Source organism: Lissotriton helveticus, chromosome 4_1, assembly GCF_964261635.1.
Source record: "Lissotriton helveticus chromosome 4_1, aLisHel1.1, whole genome shotgun sequence".
Lineage (NCBI taxonomy): Eukaryota > Metazoa > Chordata > Amphibia > Caudata > Salamandridae > Lissotriton > Lissotriton helveticus.
The window spans coordinates 133,473,953-133,498,492 of NC_136063.1; the positions used below are offsets into that span (position 1 = coordinate 133,473,953).

Genomic DNA, 24,540 nt, shown 5'->3' on the forward strand with positions numbered 1-24,540 from the left:
AAGGAAGGCGGCCAAAAGTCCGGCGGAAGAGGTCTAGGGACGCGATCAGTAGTGCAGTGTAAGACTTCTGTCTTAGAGCTGTTAAACTGCAGCGAATTCTGATTAAGCCAATCAGCAGTTGCGAGCATACATCGGTGGAAGGTGTCTAGCGTCACTGCTTCCTTGCCCTCAAGCGAGAAGACAAGTTGAGTGTCATCCGCGTAATTCGTCACCGCTATGCCAAAAGATCTAATTAGCGCAACTAGAGGCCGCAGATATAGGTTAAAGAGGATAGGGCTGATGGCCGACCCTTGTGGGACCCCTTGCTCCACTTTCCTGATGTCAGATTTGAAAGGAGGCAGTGACACTACCTGATGACGATTTCCAAGGTATGATGTCAGCCACTGCAGAGCAAGGCCTGTCACCCCCACTTCCTCTAGCCTTTTAATCAGAATTTCGTGGTTGACGGTGTCGAACGCGGCCGACATGTCGAGCAGCACTAAAAAGGCAGCTCTACCATGGTCGGCTCGCGTCCTAAGATCGTCTAACACAGTCACCAACGCTAATTCGGTCCCGTGAGCCGGTCTAAAACCGAATTGAACCTCATCCAGACAGGACCCGGTCTCCAGATACTTCGACAGATGTTTTGTAACCCATTTTTCCAAGATTTTTATTGGAAACGGGAGCAAGGAAATAGGTCGATAGTTGGCTGGGCAAACCGGATCCAAGGTAGCCTTCTTAAGAAGAGGGGAAACCACGGCCAGCTTCCAACAGTCTGGAACCCGTGCTGAAACCAGGGACTGATCACAGATGGCAAGCAGCGGGGGAAAAAGTTTTTCCTGGAACAGCTTCCAGTATTTATGTGGAAGCGGGTCCAAAGGAGACCCCGACGCCACACTGTGAGCCAAGGGAATAAATTCCTCATAGGTGGGAGATGGGAAACAGTCCAGCTTGGCAAAGCTAGGGGTTATTTCTGTAGTAGACTCAAGGTGCAGTTCATTGCCTTCTAGAGGACTACCGCTAGATGTAACGCCAAGACTGTTTAAAATGGCTGCGATTTTATCCTCAAAGGCCTGCGCCAGTGAGTTACACAGAGACTGGGATGCGGGAATGACATTGGCCATGGTAGCAGGGCATGACAGATCCTTCACAATTTTGAACAGAGACCATTGTGTCGTGTTTTCTTCCTATTCAACTTTTTGGGCTCTTCTTAACACTTTACACTTATTCTTTTGATAAACCCTAGGGGGCATATTATCAAGAACGGCGTTAAAAATTATCGCCGGTTTAGAGGCATAAAACTGCTGCTAAAACGGCGATAATGGGCTTGATAATATACCCTTGAGAATTCCAATAGAAGTCCAGGTCTGGTGTGAACATGGGCTTCTATTGGAATTCTCAAGGGAATATTGTCAAGCCCATTATCGCCGCTTTCGAGACAGTTTTCTTCCGCTAAAACGGCGACAATTTTAACGTTGTTTTTGATAATATGCCCCTAACTGCTCTGAGCCACACCTACACAGGACTGAACTAAGGTTTTACAAACAAACCTGACTAGGCTTGATAAAGAACTATGCCATTATGACACAGTGAGGTTGTGCAACCACGCCAGATAATAATCCCTATTCCCACAACACATTTAAAGGAAAACATCAAAACTGCTGGTCTACTATGGCAGGATGCTGCTGGATGAAAAGTCCTCTGACTCATGCCAGTACAATGTGTAAAATACAAGCTGGACTCTGGCTGGACTGGTAAGGTTAGTCGCTTGACGAGGTTGCCTCTGCACTGTCTGAACGATTAGTATACTGTTGGTCCCAGTGAGTCACAAGACATGCTCGAGGATGAAAGGATGTCTAAGGTGGGGCAGCTGAATCTATCATATTTGTGGCTTTTATTTCCAAGGCAGTAGAGTTGGGCCAGAATCTGTCATGTTCACATCACCCTCATGCATCTATCACAGCAAAACATTATAAACTGCACCTAAAAATAGATTTTATTCTACTTTAAGAAAATAAAGTCAAGTGGACAATGTGCGACTTCAGTCACTTTACAAGGTTACTTGATCCGTGCCTCTAAGGGAAGTTTGTTGATTTTTCAAGCACTAAATGCAAATTTGATCCAGACACGTCGACCCACACAACAGTGTGGCTGCAAGCGCCGTTCTGCAGCTTACGCCAGGAAAACATGGCTTGGGGAACATAAAAGCAAGGTCATGTGTTGCACAGACATGTACTGGAAGAGAACGGCACTAGTGGTACTCAAATGGCATTAATACAAGTGGTCAGTACTTACGTTCTTGTAAGTTGTGGCTCATTTCCGCATTGGAATCTGGAAGAAGGAAAGAAAATGTTGACAGACATGTCTGCATAACCGAGGCAGCATACAAGTGTACAAACAAAGGTTTCTTTCCTAAGTGCCACAGGGCAATGCCTTTATGACAAGTAATCACGCGCTATAAACGGGAATTAAAGATAGTTTTTATATGTGGTAGCGTTTAAACCGTTTAAAACACGGGGCAAGAACAGTCAGTGAGGGTAGGACTTGGTTTACATGAAGGCATTTTGCCAAAACAACATGGGGCCTCATTTATGTGAATCAACGCATCGCTGCGTGAAAGCAGCGATGCGTCACTTCTCAGTGCGCACTCCTTGTGACATACCTGATGTGTCATATTTACTGTATGACGCATCATGTCGCAAGGAGTTACAGATACGTCAGTATTTCTGACGTATCTTGAAGCGCAAAAGTGACGCATTGCTGGAGTGTGTCACAAAAGTGACGCAACTCCAGCAATGCGTCCTTTCACATGGGGTAAACCCCATGTGAAAGGGTCTGCGTCAGTCTTACAGCTGCTGTGAGGCAGGCGCCAGATTTTGACGCAATGGCGTCGTAGAAGTGACGCAGTGAAATCTCATAGATTTCACTGCGTCACTTCTACGAGGCTCCCCCTGCATACATTATACCTGACACAGGTATATAATGTAGCGCAGGGGTTTACAAAGTGACGCATCTGCTTAGATGCGTCACTTTGTAAATAGTGCGCAACAGGAGGCATGTTTTACGCTGCCGATGCATCACAAAAAGTGACGCACCGGAAGCGCAAAACTGACGCAAGGCCTCGTAAATGAGGTCCATAGTGTCTAGGTTTGCTATCATGTGTTCACTATAGAGGGTTCTATCTCGCAGTGACATCCATTAAGCAGAGTTATACTCATCCCTCTCGGCTGGTTAGTTATTGTGTACAGACTGGAACAACTGGAGATCTCAGATTTCCACAGCACCTGCATTCTCTAGGGCGTCTGTCCCATCGCAACATGTGCCCACACCACCCCACCCTCCCCTCCCACATCTATCGCCCTTCCCATATGTGCATCCCCTATTGTAAACTTCTTTCGAATGCTTATGGATACGGACACAATGTTTCACCATCAACAGTAAGGGCTCTGAGAAGACTCGAAATAACAACCAGCATTGGTAAATGCAGCAGGTTTCGCCTATGTAGCAAGCAGTTTTTCGTTCTAGCAACATAACTAAGCATTAAGACTGTGGCACTCCCACAGCAAATCACATACCTGTTCACCCTCCTAAGTTAATAAAGCAACACAACCGGTAACAATATCACATGTAAACTGGGAGGATGCCAACATGGAGGCGCTGGACAGAGCAAGGTAAACAACTTCCAAGAGTCAAACCGATGACATTCACTCGCTGAACATGATTGTTGCCTTTCTGTCGCTCTTGAAGCCATTCTCCACTGATCGGCACTTCTTCCTTTGTCAAAAGCATGTTATTTTTTGTTGTCGTAGCCAACTAACATGATGGCATGGCTGGCATTTAACTACTGTAACTGCACAATGAGCAGTGGCAAAATAATAACACAACAAGCTTTGCTGGTATAGCTACTGCTAGCACTGCCGACAATGAGCAGTGTGCATATACTAACACTGCAAGCCTTGGGGTATGGCTACTGCTAGCACTGCAAACAATGAGCAGTATGCAAAATATTAACAGTGCAAGCCGAAGCGTATGGCTACTGCTAGCACTGCAAACAATGAGCAGTGTGCCTATACTAACACTGCAAGCCTTGGGGTATGGCTCCTGCTAGCACTGCCGACAATGAGCAGTATGCAAAATATTAACACTGCAAGCCGTTGCCTAAGGCTATTTCTAGCACTGCCGACAATGAGCAGTGTGCATATATTAACACTGCAAGCCTTTGGGTTTGACTACTGCTAGCATTGCCGACAATGAGCAGTATGCAAAATATTAACACTGCAAGCCGTAGCGTATGGCTACTGCTAGCACTGCAGACAATGAGCAGTGTGCATATACTAACACTGCAAGCCGTTGCGGGAAACACCCGTTACAGCGAATGGATCGCATCGCGATGCCATCGCAACGCAACTCTTACATCGCGCCGGGATCCACAACGCATGCTATCCGTACGCAGGCTACTACATCGCATGCATGGATACATCGCTCGCGATTACATCGCTAGCAATGCCAGCGTGTGACCGACTTTACTTTGATGTGAAATAAACAAACAAGTAAATAGATTAAGGCGACTTCAATAGATGTTCCGACTTAGGTGTGGAATTGTTGAGAAACCTGGGGGCATATTACCAAGCAATAGCGATAATTATCGCTATCGCTTGGTTAGAGACAAAAATGTATCGCTGACCTGCGGCGATTTTTATCGCAGATAAACCTTGGTATTACCAAGGTTTATCGCAAATGCGATAAAAATCGGCCGCAATGCATGAATATCGCTGAAAAGTCAGCGATATTCATGCATTACCGAGCTAATGCTCTTAGCCATGTTATCCACCTCCCATTGGATAACATGGCTAAGAACTGCTCAGGGTAATAGGAGACAGCGAAGTTAGCGACTGTTTCCAGTCGCTAACATCTTGGCACGCCCACTTTGCATGTCATTAGTGATACATTTCTCTGACATGCAAAGTGGGGCCCAAGATGGTCGCTATCTCCTACTAGCTGTCGCTAACTGGTGTTAGCGACAGCTAGGTAATAGGGAGATCATTTTATCTCAGCTTTCTTGACTTTTAAAGCCAAAAAAGCGGAGATAAACCCCCTTGATAATATGCCCCAAGGTTCGAGCCTATTATCGTTACACAGGACTTTGGTGTGACTATGTATCATCAAAACTGCAGAGCCACACCAAAGGGGAGAGGATGTGGTCTGGCGGCTAGCATGGCCGGCTTTGGTGCTGGGGAACCAGGTTCGAGCCTGTTATCGAGCACTGACAAGCATGACTTTTGTGAGAAATAAATAGATGGTTTAAAAACCAACAATGATGTTACGACTAAGGTGTGAAATAAATAGATATTTTACAAACAACTAATATGAATCATGTATCTTTGGTGCTGGGAAACAATGTTCGAGTCTGGTATTGATAACAATTTATAGCAAAGAAAAGGTGTGTGAACGTTCCGACTTTGGTGTGTGCAAGTTTTATGGTGCTGGGAAACAAGTTTTGAGCCTGCGGGTTCAGGCGGCAAATAACAAAAAACGCGTTGTTTTGCACTGCAAAGTGATGTTCTGCGGGGTGATGTTCGGGCCAATGGGAAGCAATGCAATCGCGTTGCAAAAGGCTGCGATGTGTTTGCTCACGATGTAATGGTCGGGCCGATGTCATAGACGCGATGTTAACGCACGCGATCTGTGTGGCCGCGATGTAACGTCATATGTAACGTCATACATCCGCCGTAGCGTATGGCTACTGCTAGCACTGCAGTTAATGAGCAGTGTGCATATACTAACACTGCAAGCCATAGCGTACGGCTACTGCTAGCACTGCCGATAATGAGCAGTATGCAAAATATTAACAGTGCAAGCCGTAGCGTATGGCTACTGCTAGCACTGCAAACAATGAGCAGTGTGCATATATTAACACTGCAAGCTTTGGGTATAGCTACTGCTAGCACTTCCGACAACAAGCAGTGTGCCTATACTAACACTGCAAGCCTTGGGGTATGGCTACTGCTAGCACTGCCGACAATGAGCAGTATACAAAATATTAACACTGCAAGCCGTTGCCTATGGCTACTTCTAGCACTGCCAACAATGAGCAGTGTGCATATACTAACACTGCAAGCCTTGGGGTATGGCTACTGCTAGTACTGCCGACAATGAGCAGTATGCAAAATGTTAACACTGCAGGCTGTAGCCTATGGCTACTGCTAGCACTGCCGACAATGAGCAGTATGCAAAATATTAACACTGCAAGCCGTAGTGTATGACTACTGCTAGCACTGCAGACAATGAGCAGTGTGCATATACTAACACTGCAAGCCGTAGTGTATGGCTACTGCTAGCACTGCAGTTAATGAGCAGTGTGCTTATACTAACACTGCAATCCGTAGCGTATGGCTACTGCTAGCACTGCAGACAATGATCAGTGTGCATATACTAACACTGCAAGCCATAGCGTACGGCTACTGCTAGCACTGCCGATAATGAGCAGTATGCAAAATATTAACAGTGCAAGCTGTAGCGTATGGCTACTGCTAGCACTGCAAACAATGAGCAGTATGCAAAATATTAACAGTGCAAGGCGTAGCGTATGGCTACTGCTAGCACTGCAAACAATGAGCAGTGTGCATATATTAACACTGCAAGCTTTGGGTATAGCTACTGCTAGCACTTCCGACAACGAGCAGTGTGCCTATACTAACACTGCAAGCCTTGGGGTATGGCTACTGCTAGCACTGCCGACAATGAGCAGTATACAAAATATTAACACTGCAAGCCGTTGCCTATGGCTACTTCTAGCACTGCCAACAATGAGCAGTATGCATATACTAACACTGCAAGCCTTGGGGTATGGCTACTGCTAGTACTGCCGACAATTAGCAGTATGCAAAATATTAACACTGCAAGCCGTAGCGTATGGCTACTGCTAGCACTGCAGACAATGAGCAGTGTGCATATACTAACACTGCAAGCCGTAGCGTTTGGCTACTGCTAGCACTGCCGATAATGAGCAGTATGCAAAATATTAACAGTGCAAGCCGTAGCGTATGGCTACTGCTAGCACTGCAAACAATGAGCAGTGTGCATATATTAACACTGCAAGCTTTGGGTATAGCTACTGCTAGCACTTCCGACAACAAGCAGTGTGCCTATACTAACACTGCAAGCCTTGGGGTATGGCTACTGCTAGCACTGCCGACAATGAGCAGTATACAAAATATTAACACTGCAAGCCGTTGCCTATGGCTACTTCTAGCACTGCCAACAATGAGCAGTGTGCATATACTAACACTGCAAGCCTTGGGGTATGGCTACTGCTAGCACTGCCGACATTGAGCAGTATACAAAATATTAACACTGCAAGCCGTTGCCTATGGCTACTTCTAGCACTGCCAACAATGAGCAGTGTGCATATACTAACACTGCAAGCCTTGGGGTATGGCTACTGCTAGTACTGCCGATAATGAGCAGTATGCAAAATGTTAACACTGCAAGCGGAAGCCTATGGCTACTGCTAGCACTGCCGACAATGAGCAGTGTGCATATATTAACACTGCAAGCCTTTGGATATGGCTACTGCTAGCATTGCCGACAATGAGCAGTATGCAAAATATTAACACTGCAAGCCGTAGCCTATGGCTACTGCTAGCACTGCAGACAATGAGCAGTGTGCATATACTAACACTGCAAGCCGTAGCGTACGGCTACTGCTAGCACTGCCGACAATGAGCAGTATGCAAAATGTTAACACTGCAAGCCGTAGCGTATGGCTACTGCTAGCACTGCAGACAATGAGCAGTGTGCATATATTAACACTGCAAGCCTTGGGTATAGCTACTGCTAGCAGTTCGGACAACAAGCAGTGTGCAGATATTAACACTGCAAGCTTGGGGTATAGCTACTACCAGCACTGCTGACAATGAGCAGTGTGCATATATTAACACTGCAAGCCTTGGGGTATAGCTACTGCTAGCACTTCCGACAATGAGCAGTGGGCCTATATTAACACTGCAAGCCTTAAGGTATAGGTACTGTTAGCACTGCCGTCAATGAGCAGTATGCAAAATATTAACACTGCAAGCCTTGGGGTATGGCTACTGCTAGCATTGCCGACAATGAGCAGTATGCAAAATATTAACACTGCAAGCCGTAGCGTACGGCTACTGCTAGCACTGCCGACAATAAGCAGTATGCAAAATATTAACACTGCAAGCCGTAGCGTATGGCTACGGCTAGCACTGCAGACAACGAGCAGTGTGCCTATATTAATACTGCAAGCCTTGGGGTATAGCTACTGCCTGCACTGCCGACAAAGAGCAGTGTGCTTATACTAACACTGCAAGCCTTGGGGTATGGCTACTGCTAGCACTGCCGACAATGAGCAGTATGCAAAATATTACCACTGCAAGCCGTAGCCTATGGCTACTGCTAGCACTGCCGACAATGAGCAGTGTGCATATATTAACATTGCAAGCCTTGGGGTATAGCTCAGTGGTGGCTGGTGACATTTGAAAGTGGTGGGGCATAAAAGTTCTGGTGAGTGACCTGTGGTGAGAGAGTGTAGCGAGCAAGTCCGACATCCAGATGGGAGAACCCCAGGGAACATTTAGGAAATAGAGTGAGCAAATGGTGCATTTTCAAGCACATTTGAGAAAGTAAGAAGGTTAATTAAGCAGTTGTAAAAGTGTGGTTAAATAAAATAGTTGCATGAGGTTAGGCTAATCCATTTCGGGCTACTCTGATAAGAGGGATTCTATCTGGCTGAGTAATGAAGGAGCAGAAAAGGGCCAGTAAGTGGGCTAATAAGTACCCAGTAATGCTATTTACTTTGCCGCCGAAGTTACTATCCCAAAACATTAAAATACCCAAACATAGGGTACAACATTTACCAGTTTGCCCCCTATTTTCATTTTAAGCACCTTGGAATGATCATCGGGGGAGTGGGGAGGGAGGGGGAGCTGCCTGCCATATCACATACGAAGGTGCACAAATGACGAAAATGTGACGTTTGATGTACAATTTGGTGAGTATTGAGCTTGTGTTTACTGATGTAGGATAAAAGGCCAAGCTAGCCCCGTGCATTTAAACCAGAGACATCAATGTCCCACCAGCACCTGCAGCAAGACTCATGCTCTGTAGATGTACCGAGGCATCTCAGCAAACCACTCACTCCCCATCAGCGTGCGTCTTTTCATGATGACTGCATGAAAAACAGCACTCTGGCTGCGGAGTTTGCAGGCGTGGGGGCGGCACACCGGGGGGGGGGGGTCATTATGGAAGCAGCATATAATAGCATTAATGGGAAATGCCTTTCGGTGCGGGGAGGGAGGCTGTGGGTGAAATACCTGTACACTGCACACTGGTAATTATGGAAGACGATGAAGCCTTACGGCCACTGCTGTCGATTTTTCAGCGGGGCACCCAGGTTGGAGTCACAGCGTCGGCGGCTGAACACCGCGTGTGATTCTGGGCAAATCGCTCATTCTCTCCGCACCAGAAATAAAAGGAATGCGACCTTCTTCATTGTGCATACTTATCGGCTGGCGTGCTCACGGCTCACGGGAGGGAGGAGGGGGCGGGGCCATAGGAAATTAAAAATTAATCCTACCTTACTGCCGGTTACTGAGCTGCCTCTTTCCTGGCAGGCCGGATCTGGTCAGGGTGATGTTGGGGAAGTCGCTTGCCGCCTTCACGATTCCAACGGCACTGGGGAGGAGTGGACTGGCAGGTGGGTGGCACTGGCAACCGCTCCAAGCCAATCATGGCGCTGCCAGCAGCGTCAGGATTGTCTAAGGGCACGGTTACTACTCGCCCGTCTGCCCATTAGGAGACCGAGATTTGAGCCTTTGCTCAACCCTCTCTCTCCTAATGGGCATGCGCCAGCAGAGCAGACACTAGTTCGCATGAGTGGGCAGGGTGCCCTCCGTCCCCACTCATGCGCACTTGTGCTGCTGCCTGTTGCTCCTGGTTTGACCATCATGTCAGTCAACATGACGCCGGACCGGTGGGCGATCCGACGTCATGCTGAGTGACATGATTGTCAGTTTGTTCTCCCTCGGGCCGGCGTCTTTGAACTTAAGTAAACTGATTCAGTTTACTCAAGTTCAAAGACACCAGCTCTGCGGTGCGGCGGGGGGGCTACGCCCCCACACCCCAATGGACGCACCGTGCCTGGTATAGCTACTGCAAGCACTTCCGACAATGAGCAGTGTGCCTATATTAACACTGCAAGCCTTAAGGTATAGGTACTGTTAGCACTGCCGACAATGAGCAGTATGCAAAATATTAACACTGCATGCCTTGGGGTATGGCTACTGCTAGCACTGCCGACAATGAGCAGTATGCATATATTAAACACTGCAAGCCTTGGGGTATAGCTCCTGCTAGCACTGCCGACAATGAGCAGTATCCAAAATAGTAACACTGAAAGCTGTAGCATATGGCTACTGCTAGAACTGCCGACAATGAGCAGTGTGCATATATTAACACTGCAAGCCTTGGGGTATGGCTACTGTAAGCACTGCCGACAATGAGCAGGGTGCTTATATTAACACTGCAAGCCTTAAGGTATAGGTACTGCTAGCACTGCCGACAAAAAGCAGTCTGCAAAATATTAAAACTGCAAGCCTTGGAGTGTGCCTACTGCTAGCACTGCCGACAATGAGCAGTGTGCATATATTAACACTGCAAGCTTTGGGCAAAGGATCGGTGGTGTCATCTGCCACGCTATGAAAACATTCCTGCAGGTACGTTGTAAGCACTGGGCATGACCAAGCCATGTGTAAGAAGTCAGCTAATAAAGTACCACATCTCACACATTTAATTCAGTCCCTCCCACCGAATTTAGTTATCTGCTGTGGAGTAAAGTACTAATAATGCAATTATTTGGGTGCTGTAACTTTACACTGGAGCCCTTTGCAGGCATATGTGGGTCACTTCTGCCTTTTGAGAGAGAGGTGGATAGATCTGTGTAACACTTGCGGGGGCAGCGGAGGGGATGGATTGATGTACCCCTGCAGTCCTTTCGGAGATAAGACTATTAACAATGTCCATCCACTTGATGGGGTGTAGATAAACAGGAGAGGCAATAATGAAGTTCAAGTAGACGTATAGGTGTGACATGCATAAGGGTTACATAAAAATACAAAGAAGTTCTGCTCAAGGGTGGGAAGATGTACAAATAAGGGCCTTCGTAAGGCGACTAGATTATAGCTGAGCCCTTCTGAGCTGACATCACCACTGCTGTAAAACAGCCCATTGTCGCAATTAATGGAAGCACAAACAAATGAGGCCTATTAAAAACAATTACCCCCTTGAGGTGGTCCCTCAAACTCATTCTCTACTGAGCCAACAAAGGCATCCTCCATCAACAAAGGCATTCCTCCATCATTTCCAGCTCTGTCCAAGTCCTGTGGAAATGTGCGATGGTCAAGGCTCTTCTGAAAAAGCCTACTCTAGATCAGAACAACTTGGCCAATTTTCGCCCAATCTCCTTACTCCCCTGGATGAGCAAATTGCTTGAGAGGCACATCAATAACATCCTGGTAGATTATTTAGAATCTAACAATCTGCTATGTGCCTCTCAGACGGGATTCCGCCCTCAACACGGAACCGAAACTGCTCTACTAGCAGTAACGGAAGAAACAAGATCTGTGCTGGACCGGGGAGGGAAAGCAGCCATCATATTATTAGATCTCAGCGCCGCGTTCGACGCGGTCAACCATGCCACACTATTACATTGTTTAACCCCTTCGGCGCTAATGGCGAGCTGGGCTCGTCATGGCGCACACCGGTCGTGCGCTGATGACAAGGCCAGCTCGTCACCAGCCCCACCCTCGGGGGAAGCGCTGGCGCTCCCCCCGAGGGTCTCCGATCTTCGTTGTTTTGCTGGGGGCGGCAGCGGAAGAGCTTCCGCTGCCGCCCCCGCCCCCCCCATGGGAATCCCTGATGACGTCAGCGCGCACAGCGCGAGCTGACATCATCAGGGATTCCCAGCGCTCGGAAAGCCATTTGCTTCCCGCGCGCTTGGAAAGAAGGTGGGTTTCTCGTGGCTGGCGGGGGTTTGGGGGCAGCGAAGAGGCATCAGGGCAGAGGAAAGAGATTTTCCTCTCCCCTGATGTCTCTTTGCAGGGCATTTCTGCCTCACGATCGCGCACAGCGTCGCGATCGTGCGGCGGAAATGCCCCCACTAGCACCAGGGATTTAATTTTAGTTTATAGGAAGCGACCCCTTGGGCAAGGGTCGCTTCCAGGCGGGGTGTGACTATGTTTTCATTTTTCAGCCCCCCCTGGGGGCAAATCGGCCCGTTTTTTCAGCCGTTTTGCCCCCAGGGGGGGCAGAAATTCCCCACTAGCACCAGGGTTGTTTTTTGGAGCCAAGATGGTGGCCATGTTTTTTGTTTACGTTTTTCTGTCCCCCCTGGGGGCAAATCGGCCCATTTTTTTGCCGTTTTGCCCCCAGGGGGGACAGAAAATGCCCACTAGCACCAGGGATTTTGTTTTTAGCTTTTAGGAAGCGACCCCTTGGGCAAGGGTCGCTTCCAGGTGGCCTCACACTTAACTTTTTGTTTTTCTGCCCCCCCTGGGGGCAAATCGGCCTGTTTTTCAGGGATTTTTGTTGGGGCAATGTGTTTGTTTTGGGAAGCGACCCCTTGGGTAAGGGTCGCTTCCAGGTGGCCATGATTGTGTTTTTGTTTTTCTGTCCACCCTGGGGGCACATCGGCAGAAAATGCCCACTAGCACCAGGGAATTTAAATTTAGTTTTTAGGAAGCGACCCCTTGGGCAAGGAGTAGTGCTTGGCTGGCGGTGTGTGTGGAGTGGCGCTTGGCTGGATGGTGTGCGTGCAGTGGTACTTGGCTGTCTGTGCACAGAGTGCTGCTTTGCTGGCGGTGTGTGTGGAGTGGTGCTTGGCTGGATGGTGTGCGTGGAGTGGTACTTGGTTGTCTGTGCACGGAGTGGTGTTTGGCTGGTGGTGTGTGTGGAGTGGTGTTTGGCTGGCGGTGTGTGTGGAGTGGTACTTGGCTGGATGGTGTGCGTGGAGCGGTGCTTGGCTGGCGGTGAGTGGCGCTTGGCTTGCGGTGTGCGTGGAGTGGTACTTGGCTGGCGGTGTGTGTGGAGTGGTACTTGGCTGTCGGTGTGCGCTGAGTAGTGTTTGGCTGGCGGTGTGCGTGGAGGGGTACTTGGCTATCTATGCACGGAGTGGTGCTTGGCTGGCGGTGTGTGTGGAGTGGCGCTTGGCTGGTGGTGTGTGTGGAGTGGTACTTGGCTGTCTGGGCACGGAGTGGTGCTTGGCTGGTGGTGTTTGTGGAGTGGCGCTTGGCTGGTGGTGTGCGTGGAGTGCTACTTTGCTGTCTGTGCACAGAGTGGTGCTTGGCTGGCGGTGTGTGTGGAGTGGTACTTTGCTGTCTGTGCACGGAGTGCTGCTTGGCTGGCGGTGTGTGTGGAGTGGCGCTTGACTGGTGGTGTGCGTGGGTTGTACTTGGTTGTCTGTGCACGGAGTGGTGTTTGGCTGGTGGTGTGTGTGGAGTGGTGTTTGGCTGGCGGTGTGTGTGGAGTGGTACTTGGCTGGATGGTGTGCGTGGAGCGGTGCTTGGCTGGTGGTGAGTGGCGCTTGGCTTGCGGTGTGCGTGGAGTGGTGCTTGGCTGGCGGTGTGTGTGGAGTGGTACTTGGCTGTCGGTGTGCGCTGAGTGGTGTTTGGCTGGCGGTGTGCGTGGAGGGGTACTTGGCTATCTATGCACGGAGTGGTGCTTGGCTGGCGGTGTGTGTGGAGTGGCGCTTGGCTGGTGGTGTGTGTGGAGTGGTACTTGGCTGTCTGTGCACGGAGTGGTGCTTGGCTGGTGGTGTTTGTGGAGTGGCGCTTGGCTGGTGGTGTGCGTGGAGTGCTACTTTGCGTTCTGTGCACGGAGTGGTGCTTGGCTGGCGGTGTGTGTGGAGTGTCGCTTGGCTGGTGGTGTTCGTGGAGTGGTACTTTGCTGTCTGTGCACGGAGTGCTGCTTGGCTGGCAGTGTGTGTGGAGTGGCGCTTGGCTGGTGGTGTGCGTGGAGTGGTACTTGGTTGTCTGTGCACGGAGTGGTGTTTGGCTGGTGGTGTGTGTGGAGTGGTGTTTGGCTGGCGGTGTGTGTGGAGTGGTACTTGGCTGGATGGTGTGCGTGGAGCGGTGCTTGGCTGGCGGTAAGTGGCGCTTGGCTTGCGGTGTGCGTGGAGTGGTGTTTGGCTGGCGGTGTGCGTGGAGGGGTACTTGGCTATCTATGCACGGAGTGGTGCTTGGCTGGCGGTGTGTGTGGAGTGGCGCTTGGCTGGTGGTGTGTGTGGAGTGGTCATTTGCTGTCTGTGCACGAAGTGCTGCTTGGCTGGCGGTGTGTGTGGAGTGGCGCTTGGCTGGTGGTGTGCGTGGAGTGGTACTTGGCTGTCTGTGCACGGAGTGGTGCTTGGCTGGTGGTGTGTGTGGAGTGGCGCTTGGCTGGATGGTGTGCGTGGAGTGGTACTTGGCTGTCGGTGTGCGCTGAGTGGTGTTTGGCTGGCGGTGTGCATGGTCTGGTGCTTGGATGGTGGTGTGGGTGGACTGGCACTCGGCTGGCGGTGTGTGAGTAGTTACTTTCTGTTGGTCACTACACACACTGCTAGTTGAGTGACACTCTACGCAGTCCATCATTTTCTGAAGTTACTGTGTCAGATATGTGGGCGTGTGAAAGTGATGGGCCCTTGAATGGCACTGGCGGCTGGCGGTGTGAATGTTTTGTATGTGTCACACGTACAAAAGGTGTATAATTGTCCTTACTGCCCCTGTGTGATGGGGGTACTGGTAGGAGCAAAAGACTGACTGGCCCCAAAGGGGTCAGGCAGTAAAAAAAATTCAAAAAATTAACCAGTGTCTTGATGTTAAACCTCATCTTATCCCAATTGGTCTAAGCCCTATTTGATGGCCCATCTGGCCGAATTGAAATTTGGGGGGCAAATTTGTGTGTTGTTGTTTTAATTGTTATATTGTTTGTGAAATGTGGTAGTCATTTTCTTTTCTTCTCTATTTTTGTCTTGTTTCAGGCTTTTGCTGTTTGGATTGTTGTAGGTTGCGTGTCTGTTTGCAGCTTGTGTAGTTGCGTGTGCTTGGTAAGTGAATGTATTTTGTACTACTTTCCCTTGATGTTAGTCTTTTTGAAAAAGGTTGTACTTCTAGCAGTTTATGTGGCTCTGTGTTTTTTTTTTCTTTTTTTTTTCAGCATTAGTGTTTGATGTGCACTTTGTTTTCTAATCTGTCATTTCTTTTTATCTTTCTAGTGGGATATAATTTCTTTTTGCTGTGTCTCAGCAGAGTAGGTGCTGGTGAGTGTAGCTATATTTGGTAAGAGTGAAATTGTTTTGGATTGTATTTATCTTTTTGTGAAAGCCTTACCTTGTTTACTTCTTACTTTGCACAGTGTAGGTTGTTGTTCACTTGTGTGTGCAGTCTTCTTGCTTTGTAAGGATAATGGCTAGTCGCAGGATTACTGCTCAGCAGGTTCTTGGTTTGCTTTTTGAGTCTTCCTCTGACCATGGTTCAGAGACTGAGTCCGATTCGGACTCCCAGGTAGGGGCAGAAGATTCAGGCAGTGAGTTTTCTCTTCGCATGGAATCATCATCATCGGATGATGAATCTTCTTCTAGTGCTGATGAAGGGCCTATGGTAGAGGGGGACATTGAGGTGCCGGTAGTGGGCCAAGAGGCACCTGTGCTGCTGCCTAGGGCCGCAAGGTTTCCTTTCTTTTTACGTCGGCAAGAGGCATGTGGGCTGGAGCCTGCGCCCAAAAGGCTTCACATTGCTGTGGTGCGCAAAGAGGCATCTGGTGCTTTTCGTCTTCCTGCTGGTGTAGTGCAGCAAGAGGCATCTGGGGCTGCTTGGTTTCCCGGTGGTGTAGTGCAGCAAGAAGTATCTCAGGCTGCTGGGCTTCCCGTTGGTGTAGTGCAGGAAGAGCCCTCTGGGGATGCTATGTCTTCTGTTGGTGTTGTGCAGCCAGAAGTATCTGTGGCTGTTAGGCTTCCCATTGGTGTAGAGCGGCAAGAGGCATCTGGGCCTGCTTGGTTTCCCGGTGGTGTAGTGCAGCAAGAAGCATCTCAGGCTGCTGAGCTTCCCGATGGTGTAGTGCAGGAAGAGCCCTCTGGGGATGCTATGTCTTCTGTTGGTGTTGTGCAGCCAGAAGTATCTGTGGCTGTTAGGCTTCCCGTTGGTGAACAGCAGCAAGAGGTTTCTTGGCTGCAGGCTGGGGTGGCTGCTCCCCCGTTGATAGGGATGGCCTCTGGGTTCCCCCTGGCTTGGTGCAGCTGGCATTGCCAGAGTTCACTGGTGTTCCTGGGTGTAGAGTGAATACTGAGAATTTTCTGCCAATACATTTTTTTCAGTTGTTTTTTGACGATGTGTTTTTGCAAGAGATTGTTGAGCAAACCAATTTGTATGCAGAACAATTTTTGAGGGCCAACAGTGCCAGCCTTAAGCCCTATTCTAGAGCAATCCGGTGGACTCCCACAAATGTTGAAGAGATGAAGAAGTTTTTGGGATTAACTTTTTTGATGGGCTTGCTAAGGAAGCCATCAATGACTTCATATTGGTCCACTAGTCCCTTGATGGCAACAGCTATATTTCCAGCAGTCATAAGTCGTGATCGGTATATGCTTCTTCTTTGGATGATGCATTTTGCTGATAATAGTTTAGCGTTGTCACGCGATCACCCTGATTGTGACCGTTTGTTTAAAATTCGGCCTGTCCTTGATCACTTTGTTGATCGTTTTTCTGAGATCTTTGTCTCTGGTAAAGAAATTGCAGTGGATGAGTCTTTGCTGTTGTTCAAGGGCCGCTTGGTTTTTAGGCAATACATTCCTAGTAAGAGGGCACGCTATGGAATCAAACTGTATATGCTGTGTGACAGTGAGACTGGATATGTCTACAATTTCAGGGTGTACCCTGGTAAGGAGTCCAGCATTAACCCTCCTGGTTGTCCTTCTACTTTTGGAGTGACTGAGAAAATTGTTTGGGAACTAGGTAGAGGATTATTTAACAAAGGCCATCATTTATATGTAGATAACTTCTACACTGGTGTGCGGTTGTTCAAGGAGTTGGCCAAAGTGGGCACTGTTGCTTGTGGCACAGTGCGCAGTAACCGTAAAGGTTTCCCAAAGGAACTTGTTTGCAAAAGGCTTGTGCGGGGACAGTCTACGGCATTGCGATGTGGGGAGCTTCTAGCTGTGAAGGTTTCAGACAAGAGAGATGTGTACATGCTGACTACTATCCACGATGAAAGTACAGAACCTGTGCCTGTTTGGGGTCAGGGTGCTGAAGTGCGCAAACCTGTGTGCATTTTAGCTTACAATAAGTTCATGGGTGGTGTTGACAGAGTAGATCAGAGGTTGGAACCTTATGCTGCTCTTCGAAAGGCTTACGTTTGGTACAAGAAGTGGGCTATCCATCTGTTCCACTTGGCATCCTTTAATGCTTTCGTTGTGTACCAGAAGTCTTGTCCTGAGAAGAAGATGCCTTTTGTTAAGTTTCAGGAGTCTATAATAGGCAGCCTTGTACTTGTGGAGCAGGCAAGTATTCCTAGATTTGGAGTGGTGGAGGAAGTGGCTAGATTGAAAGATCGCCACTTTCCTGAATCTATTCCTTCCACTACCGCAAGACACTTTCCGACTAGAAGATGCAGAGTCTGTTGGCGAAGAGGCGTGCGGAAGGAGTCTCGTATATACTGTCCTGACTGTCCTTCTAAGCCTGCATTGTGTCTGTCAGCTTGTTTTAAATCGTACCACACGCAAAAGAAGTTTTGGGAGTTTTAATGAGCTGTAAAGTGAATTGCCTGGTCTGCATTCTGTAAAAAAAATGTTGTTTGTTTCAAGGATTGGCATTAGTGCAAAGTTTTTATTTTAAGAATTTGTGTTAGCTGATTTGTAGGTTTTTCCATTTGTTTAGTGTTATTTTCAAAAAAAGAATTCTAAATGTGTTTGTGGTGTGTGCTGTCTGGTGCTTGGCTGGCGGTGTGTGTGGAGTTGCGCTTGGCTGGTGGTGTGCGTGGAGTGGTACTTGGCTGTCTGTGCACGGAGTGGTGCTTGGCTGGCGGTGTGTGTGGAGTGGCGCTTGGCTGGTGGTGTTCGTGAGTGGTACTTGGCTGTCTGTGCATGGAGTGGTGTTTGGCTGGTGGTGTGTGTGGAGTGGTGCTTGGCTGGCGGTGTCTGTGGACTTGTGCTTGGCTGGTGGTGTGTGTGGAGTTGCGCTTGGCTGGTGGTGTTTGTGGAGTAGTACTTGGCTGTCTGTGCACGGAGTGGTGCTTGGCTGGCGGTGTGTGTGGAGTGGCGCTTGGCTGGTGGTGTTCGTGGAGTGGTACTTGGCTGTCTGTGCATGGAGTGGTGCTTGGCTGGCGGTGTGTGTGGAGTTGCGCTTGGCTGGTGGTGTGCGTGGAGTGGTACTTGGCTGTCTGTGCACGGAGTGGTGCTTGGCTGGCGGTGTGTGTGGAGTGGCGCTTGGCTGGTGGTGTTCGTGGAGTGGTACTTGGCTGTGTGTGCATTGAGTGGTGTTTGGCTGGTGGTGTGTGTGGAGTGGTGTTTGGCTGGCAGTGTGTGTGGAGTGGTACTTGGCTGGATGGTGTGCGTGGAGAGGTGCTTAGCTGTCTGTGCACGGAGTGGTGCTTGGCTGGCGGTGTGTGTGGAGTGGCGCTTGGCTGGTGGTGTGTGTGGAGTGGTACTTGGCTGTCTGTGCACGGAGTTGTGCTTGGCTGTCGGTGTGCGCTGAGTGGTGTTTGGCTGGCGGTGTGCATGGTCTGGTGCTTGGATGGTGGTGTGGGTGGACTGGCGCTCGGCTGGCGGTGTGTGAGTAGTTATTTTCTGTTGGTCACTACACACACTGCTAGTTGAGTGACACTCCACGCAGTCCATCATTTTGTGTAGTTGCAGTGTCAGAAATGTGGGCGTGTGAAAGTGATGGGCCCTTGAATGGCGCTGTTTGCTGGTGTGAGTGTTGAAATGTGATGGGGCCCCGGCTGGCGGTGTGAATGTTTGGAATGTGTCACACGTACGAAAGGTGTATGAATGGCCTGTAAAGAGGTTGGTGCCTTGACGTGGCTTTACAGCTCACGAACTGTGAGTCAGTGGTTCAGTTAATCATACTTTCAATTATACGCAGTGTATTTCATTTTTTTGTGAAATTACTTGCGAATACAATTGTATGTACTGAATCATCACTCACCCTCGTGCCAAATCCAACCAGTATGTGTGTGTGCTTGCGGATTAGATGGCTGTGCAGTAAAAAAAAAAAATTCTCTTTCTGCCTTAGGGTGTACCTTGTCCCTTATTGTGATTGTTGTAATGTGTGGCATTTCTTCCAGATGGTGTCAGTGGTCTGGTTTGTATCAGGTATGAAAGGTGCGTGAATGGCCTGTAAAATGGTCGGTGGGTAGGCATAGTGGCTGCTACAGGAAAAGGCCCAATTCGTACTGTGGAGACCAAAAAATTACCTTTAGCAAAACAATCTTATTTTTTGAGGGGGTCACCTGAGCTTTTGGCCCGGGGCTTGGCGGGCATCTTTGGAAACTACCAAACCCAAACAGTTCTGAAAACTAGACACCCAGGGGAGTCCAGGGAGGTATGGCATGCGTGGGTCCCCCAATGTTTTCCTACCCAGAAACCCCTGCAAACCTTAAATTTAGGTTAAAAACCCCACTTTTCCTTACTTTTGTGGGTGGGATCTCGCTGCCGGCACAAAGGTCCTACCACCCAGCGTTCCCCTTGTTCTCCCGAGTAAAATGATACCTCACTTGTGTGGGTGGGCCAAAGGCCTGTGACTAAGGTAGGGGGGCTTAATTTGTATAACTTAAATACTACTTTTTTCAAAATTCATTTATGGCCTGTTCTGCTTTGGGGCACCCACACAAGTGAGGTATCCTTTTACTCAGGAGAACAAGGGGAACGCTAGGTGGTAGGACATTTTGGCCGGCACGGAGATCCCACGCAAAAATGTTTGGAAAAGTGATATTTTTACCTAATTTTAAGGTTTGCAAGGAGTTCTGGGTAGGAAAACATTGGGGGACCCACGCATGCCATACCTCCCTGGACTCTCCCGGGTGTCTAGTTTTCAGAACTGTTCGGGTTTGGTACTTTCCAAAGAATATCACCGAGCCCCGGGCCAAAAACTCAGGTGCCCCCCCAAAAAAATTAAGGTTGTTTTGCAATAGGGTAATGTAAATTCACCACCGTATGATTTGAACCGTTTCCTGTTGCAGCCACTATGCCTATCCACGTAAGTGAGGTACCATTCTTTTTGGGAGATGTGGGGGAACGCTGGGTGGGTGGAAATTTGTTGATCCACGCAGATTCCAGAACTTTCCACCACAGAAATGTGAGAAAAATGTGTTTGTTTTGTCAAATTTTTAGGTTTGCAAGGGATTCTGGGTAACAAAACCTGGGGGTAGGCAGACGAGTCACCCCATCCTGAATTTCCCTGGTTGTCTAGTTGTCAAAAATGTATAGGTTTGCTAGGTTTCCCTAGGTGCTGGCAGAGCTAGGGCGCAAAAACAAAAGGTAGTCTTTTTGTCCAAAAAGTGCAAGATTTCACTGGGAAATTGAGGTCCGACCATGTTGCGTTTTGCGCTGTTTCATGTCGCAGCCACTATGCCTACCCACGCAAGTGAGGTACCATTTTTTTCGGGAGACCTGGGGGACCGCTGGGTGGGTGGAAATTTGTTGATCCACGCAGATTCCAGAACTTTCCACCACAGAAATGTGAGGAAAATGTGTTTTTTTTTGTCAAAATCTTAGCTTTGCAAGGGATTCTGGGTAACAAAACCTGGGGGTAGGCAGACGAGTCACCCCATCCTGAATTCCCCTGGGTGTCTAGTTTTCAAAAATGTATAGGTTTGCTAGGTTTCCCTAGGTGCTGGCAGAGCTAGGGCGCAAAAACAAAAGGTAGTCTTTTTGTCCAAAAAGTGCAAGATTTCACTGGGAAATTGAGGTGCGACCATGTTGCGTTTTGCGCCGTTTCATGTCGCAGCCACTATGCCTACCCACGCAAGTGAGGTACCATTTTTTTTGGGAGACCTGGGGGAACGCTGGGTGGGTGGAAATTTGTTGATCCACGCAGATTCCAGAACTTTCCACCACAGAAATGTGAGGAAAATGTGTTTTTTTTGTCAAATTCTTAGGTTTGCAAGGGATTCTGGGTAACAAAACATGGGGGTAGGCCAAAGAGTCACCCCATCCAAAATTCCCCTGGGTGTCTAGTTTTCAAAAATGTATAGGTTTGCTAGGTTTCCCTAGGTGCTGGCAGAGCTAGGGCGCAAAAACAAAAGATAGTCTCTTTGTCCAAAAAGCGCAATATTTCACTGGGAAATTGAGCTGCGACCACGTTGCGTTTTGCGCTGTTTCATGTCAAAGCCACTATGCCTAACAACGCAAGTGAGGTACCATTTTTTTCGGGAGACCTGGGGGAACGCTGGGTGGGTGGAAATTTGTTGAGCCACGCAGATTCCAGAACTTTCCACCACAGAAATGTGAGGAAAATGTTTTTTTTTTTTTGTCAAATTCTTAGCTTTGCAAGGGATTCTGGGTAACAAACCCTGGTGGTAGGCAGTCGAGCCACCCCATCCTGAATTCCCCTGGGTGTCTAGTTTTCAAAAATGTATAGGTTTGCTAGGTTTCCCTAGGTGCTGGCAGAGCTAGGGCTCAAAAACAAAAGGTAGTCTCTTTGTCCAAAAAGTGCAAGATTTCACTGGGAAATTGAGGTGCGACCACGTTGCGTTTTGCGCTGTTTCATGTCGCAGCCACTATGCCTACCCACGTAAGTGAGGTACCATTTTTTTCGGGAGACCTGGGGGAACGCTGGGTGGGTGGAAATTTGTTGATCCACGCAGATTCCAGAACTGTCCACCACAGAAATGTGAGGAAAATGTGTTTATTTTTACAAATTGTTAGCTTTGCAAGGGATTCTGGGTAACAAAACCTGGTGGTAGGCAGTCGAGTCACCCCATCCTAAATTCCCCTAGGTGTCTACGTTTCAAAAATGTATAGGTTTGCTAGGTTTCCCTAGGTGCTGACAGAGCTTGGGCACAAAAACAAAAGGTAGTCTCTTTGTCCAAAAAGCGCAAGATTTCACTGGGAAACTGAGGTGCGACCACGTTGCGTTTTGCGCTGTTTCGTGTCGCAGCCACTATGCCTACCCATGCAAGTGAGGTACCATTTGTTTCGTGAGACCTGGGGGAACACTGGGTGGCTGGAAATTTGTTGATCCACGCAGATTCCAGAACTTTCCACCACAGAAATGTGAGGAAAATGTGTTTTTTTTGTCAAATTCTTAGCTTTGCAAGGAATTCTGGGTAACAAAACCTGGTGGTAGGCAGTCGAGTCACCCCATCCTGAATTCCCCTGGGTGACTACTTTTCAAAAATGTATAGGTTTGCTAGGTTTCCCTAGGTGCTGGCAGAGCTACGGCTCAAAAACCAAAGGTAGTCTCTTTGTCCAAAGAGCGCAAGATTTCACTGGGAAATTGAGGTGCGACCACGTTGCGTTTTGCGCTGTTTCGTGTCGCAGCCACTAAGCCTACCCACGCAAGTGAGGTACCATTTTTTTCGGGAGACCTGGGGGAACGCTGGGTGGGTGGAAATTTGTTGATCCACGCAGATTCCAGAACTTTCCACCACAGAAATGTGAGGAAAATGTGGTTTTTTATTGTCAAATTCTTAGCTTTGCAAGGGATTCTGGGTAACAAAACCTGGTTGTAGGCAGTCAAGTCACCCCATCCTGAATTTCCCTGGGTGTCTACTTTTAAAAAATGTATAGGTTTGCTAGGTTTCCCTGGGTGCCGGCAGAGCTAGGGTGCAAAAACTACAGGTAGGCACTTTGCCAAAAAAGGGTCAATTTGTGACTGCAAAATGTAGGTGTGACAACGTTGCATTTTGCGCCGTTTCCTGTCGCAGGCACATGGCCGACCCACACAAGTGAGGTACCGTTTTTATCGGGAGACTTGGGGTAATTCAGATTTGTAAATCAACTGTTATTACCAATTGAGCTTTCATGCATTTCTCCTTTTCAATGAAAGACATTGTGTAAAAAAAAATCTTTTTGAAAAATGACCAATAATTCTCATGCTAGTATGAGTGTTCCCAATTTTGAAAATGTGCAATTATATACTGTTTCTGAAATCTATAATTTGTACCCAATTCAGAAATACATAGGTGTCTTTCATACAGATTTTTCCATGTATACATTTTCCAGGACAAAGTGCTCTATACCCAGTAAATGAAAAAATTCCATTGCAAGTTGCTGCTCAGTTTTTGGATCTGGGTTCGTCAGGTTCTTGGTGAAACTACAAGTCCTATATATCCCCACAACCAGGAAGGTCTAACGGATGTAACGGTATATTGCTTTCCAAGAGCTGTCAAAATTAGAAAAAGTTATAGGTGAAAGAATTGAGACAAAAGGCTGTTTTTTTCCACAAATTTTCAATTATTGCAATATTTAACTGTTAGTTTCTATAAAGAAACCTTCATGGATTTAGACAAATCACCCCTTTCTGAATTTAGAATTTTGTCTACTTTCTGAAAATGTACAGCTTTCCAGGATCCATTATTGCTTTTAAACTCATTTCTACCATTAACTGGAAGGAGGTGGAAAGCTCTAAAAATAGCAAAAATAGGCTATGTCCCGGAAAAATGCCAAAACTGTGTGAACAATGTCGGTTCTCTGACAAAAGACTGTCATTCCCTAAAAGCTTAGAAAATGGAGATTTCAGCCCCACAAAGCCTTTTTTGATAACATTTTCAGGGAAAAACCCAGAGGCTTTCATTTGCAGCCCGTTTTTCCCATTTTTCTGAAAAAAAAAAAAACAATCACTATATTTTGGGTAATTTCTGGGATCCCTCCAAGGGAATCCACAAACCCTGGGCGCCTTTAGAATCCACATGATGTTGGAAGAAAAGGACGCAAATATGGCGTGGATACCTTATGTGGTCAAAACGTTACAAGGGCCTAAGCGCGCACTACCACAAAACGCCAAAAAAAGCCTTAGCACAGGAGGGGAAAAGGCCTAGCAGCGAAGGGGTTAAAAGGGCATGGGCGTGTCGGGCACGGCCCTGGAATGGCTGACCTCCTTCCTGGATGAGCACTTTTTCCAGGTGTTTGAGGGTGAGGCAGTTTCCTCTAAGCAACCTCTCAGCTGTGGGGTTCCCCAGGGCTCTACCCTAAGCCCCACACTTTTTAATGTCTACATGCAACCTCTAGCAGGGATAGTCCATCCCTTCGGTGTGCGTATTGTCACCTACGCGGACGACACCCAGCTGGTGGTCTCTTTAGACCACACTGAGGGGTCGTCCAACACCCTGGGCCCCTGTCTAGAGGCTGTAGCTAAGTGGATGCAATCTTCCTGTCTCAGACTTAATGGGGAGAAGACAGAGAATATGCTGCTGGGCAACCCCGCACCGACCACTCAGGCTTCTACCTGGCCCACCTGTCTTGGCTCTCCTCCTTCCCCTAAACCTCAGATAAAGAGTCTTGGAGTCTGGCTCGATAAAGCATTAGATTTCTCTGTTCAGGCCACCAAAACGGCATCCACCTGTATCGGG

At 48.2% G+C, this 24,540-nt stretch overlaps 1 protein-coding gene across 1 annotated transcript in view; it reads right to left on the reverse strand.

The window, feature by feature from the left end:
* The window catches only part of LOC144827959 (uncharacterized), a 1,280,260-nt gene that overhangs the window by 896,553 nt on the left and 359,167 nt on the right, over positions 1 to 24,540 (reverse strand). The window contains exon 8 of the mRNA XM_078686117.1: positions 2,275 to 2,310. Within this exon, the coding sequence (XP_078542243.1) occupies positions 2,275 to 2,310 (36 nt within the window). The remainder of the gene's footprint in view (positions 1 to 2,274; positions 2,311 to 24,540) is intronic.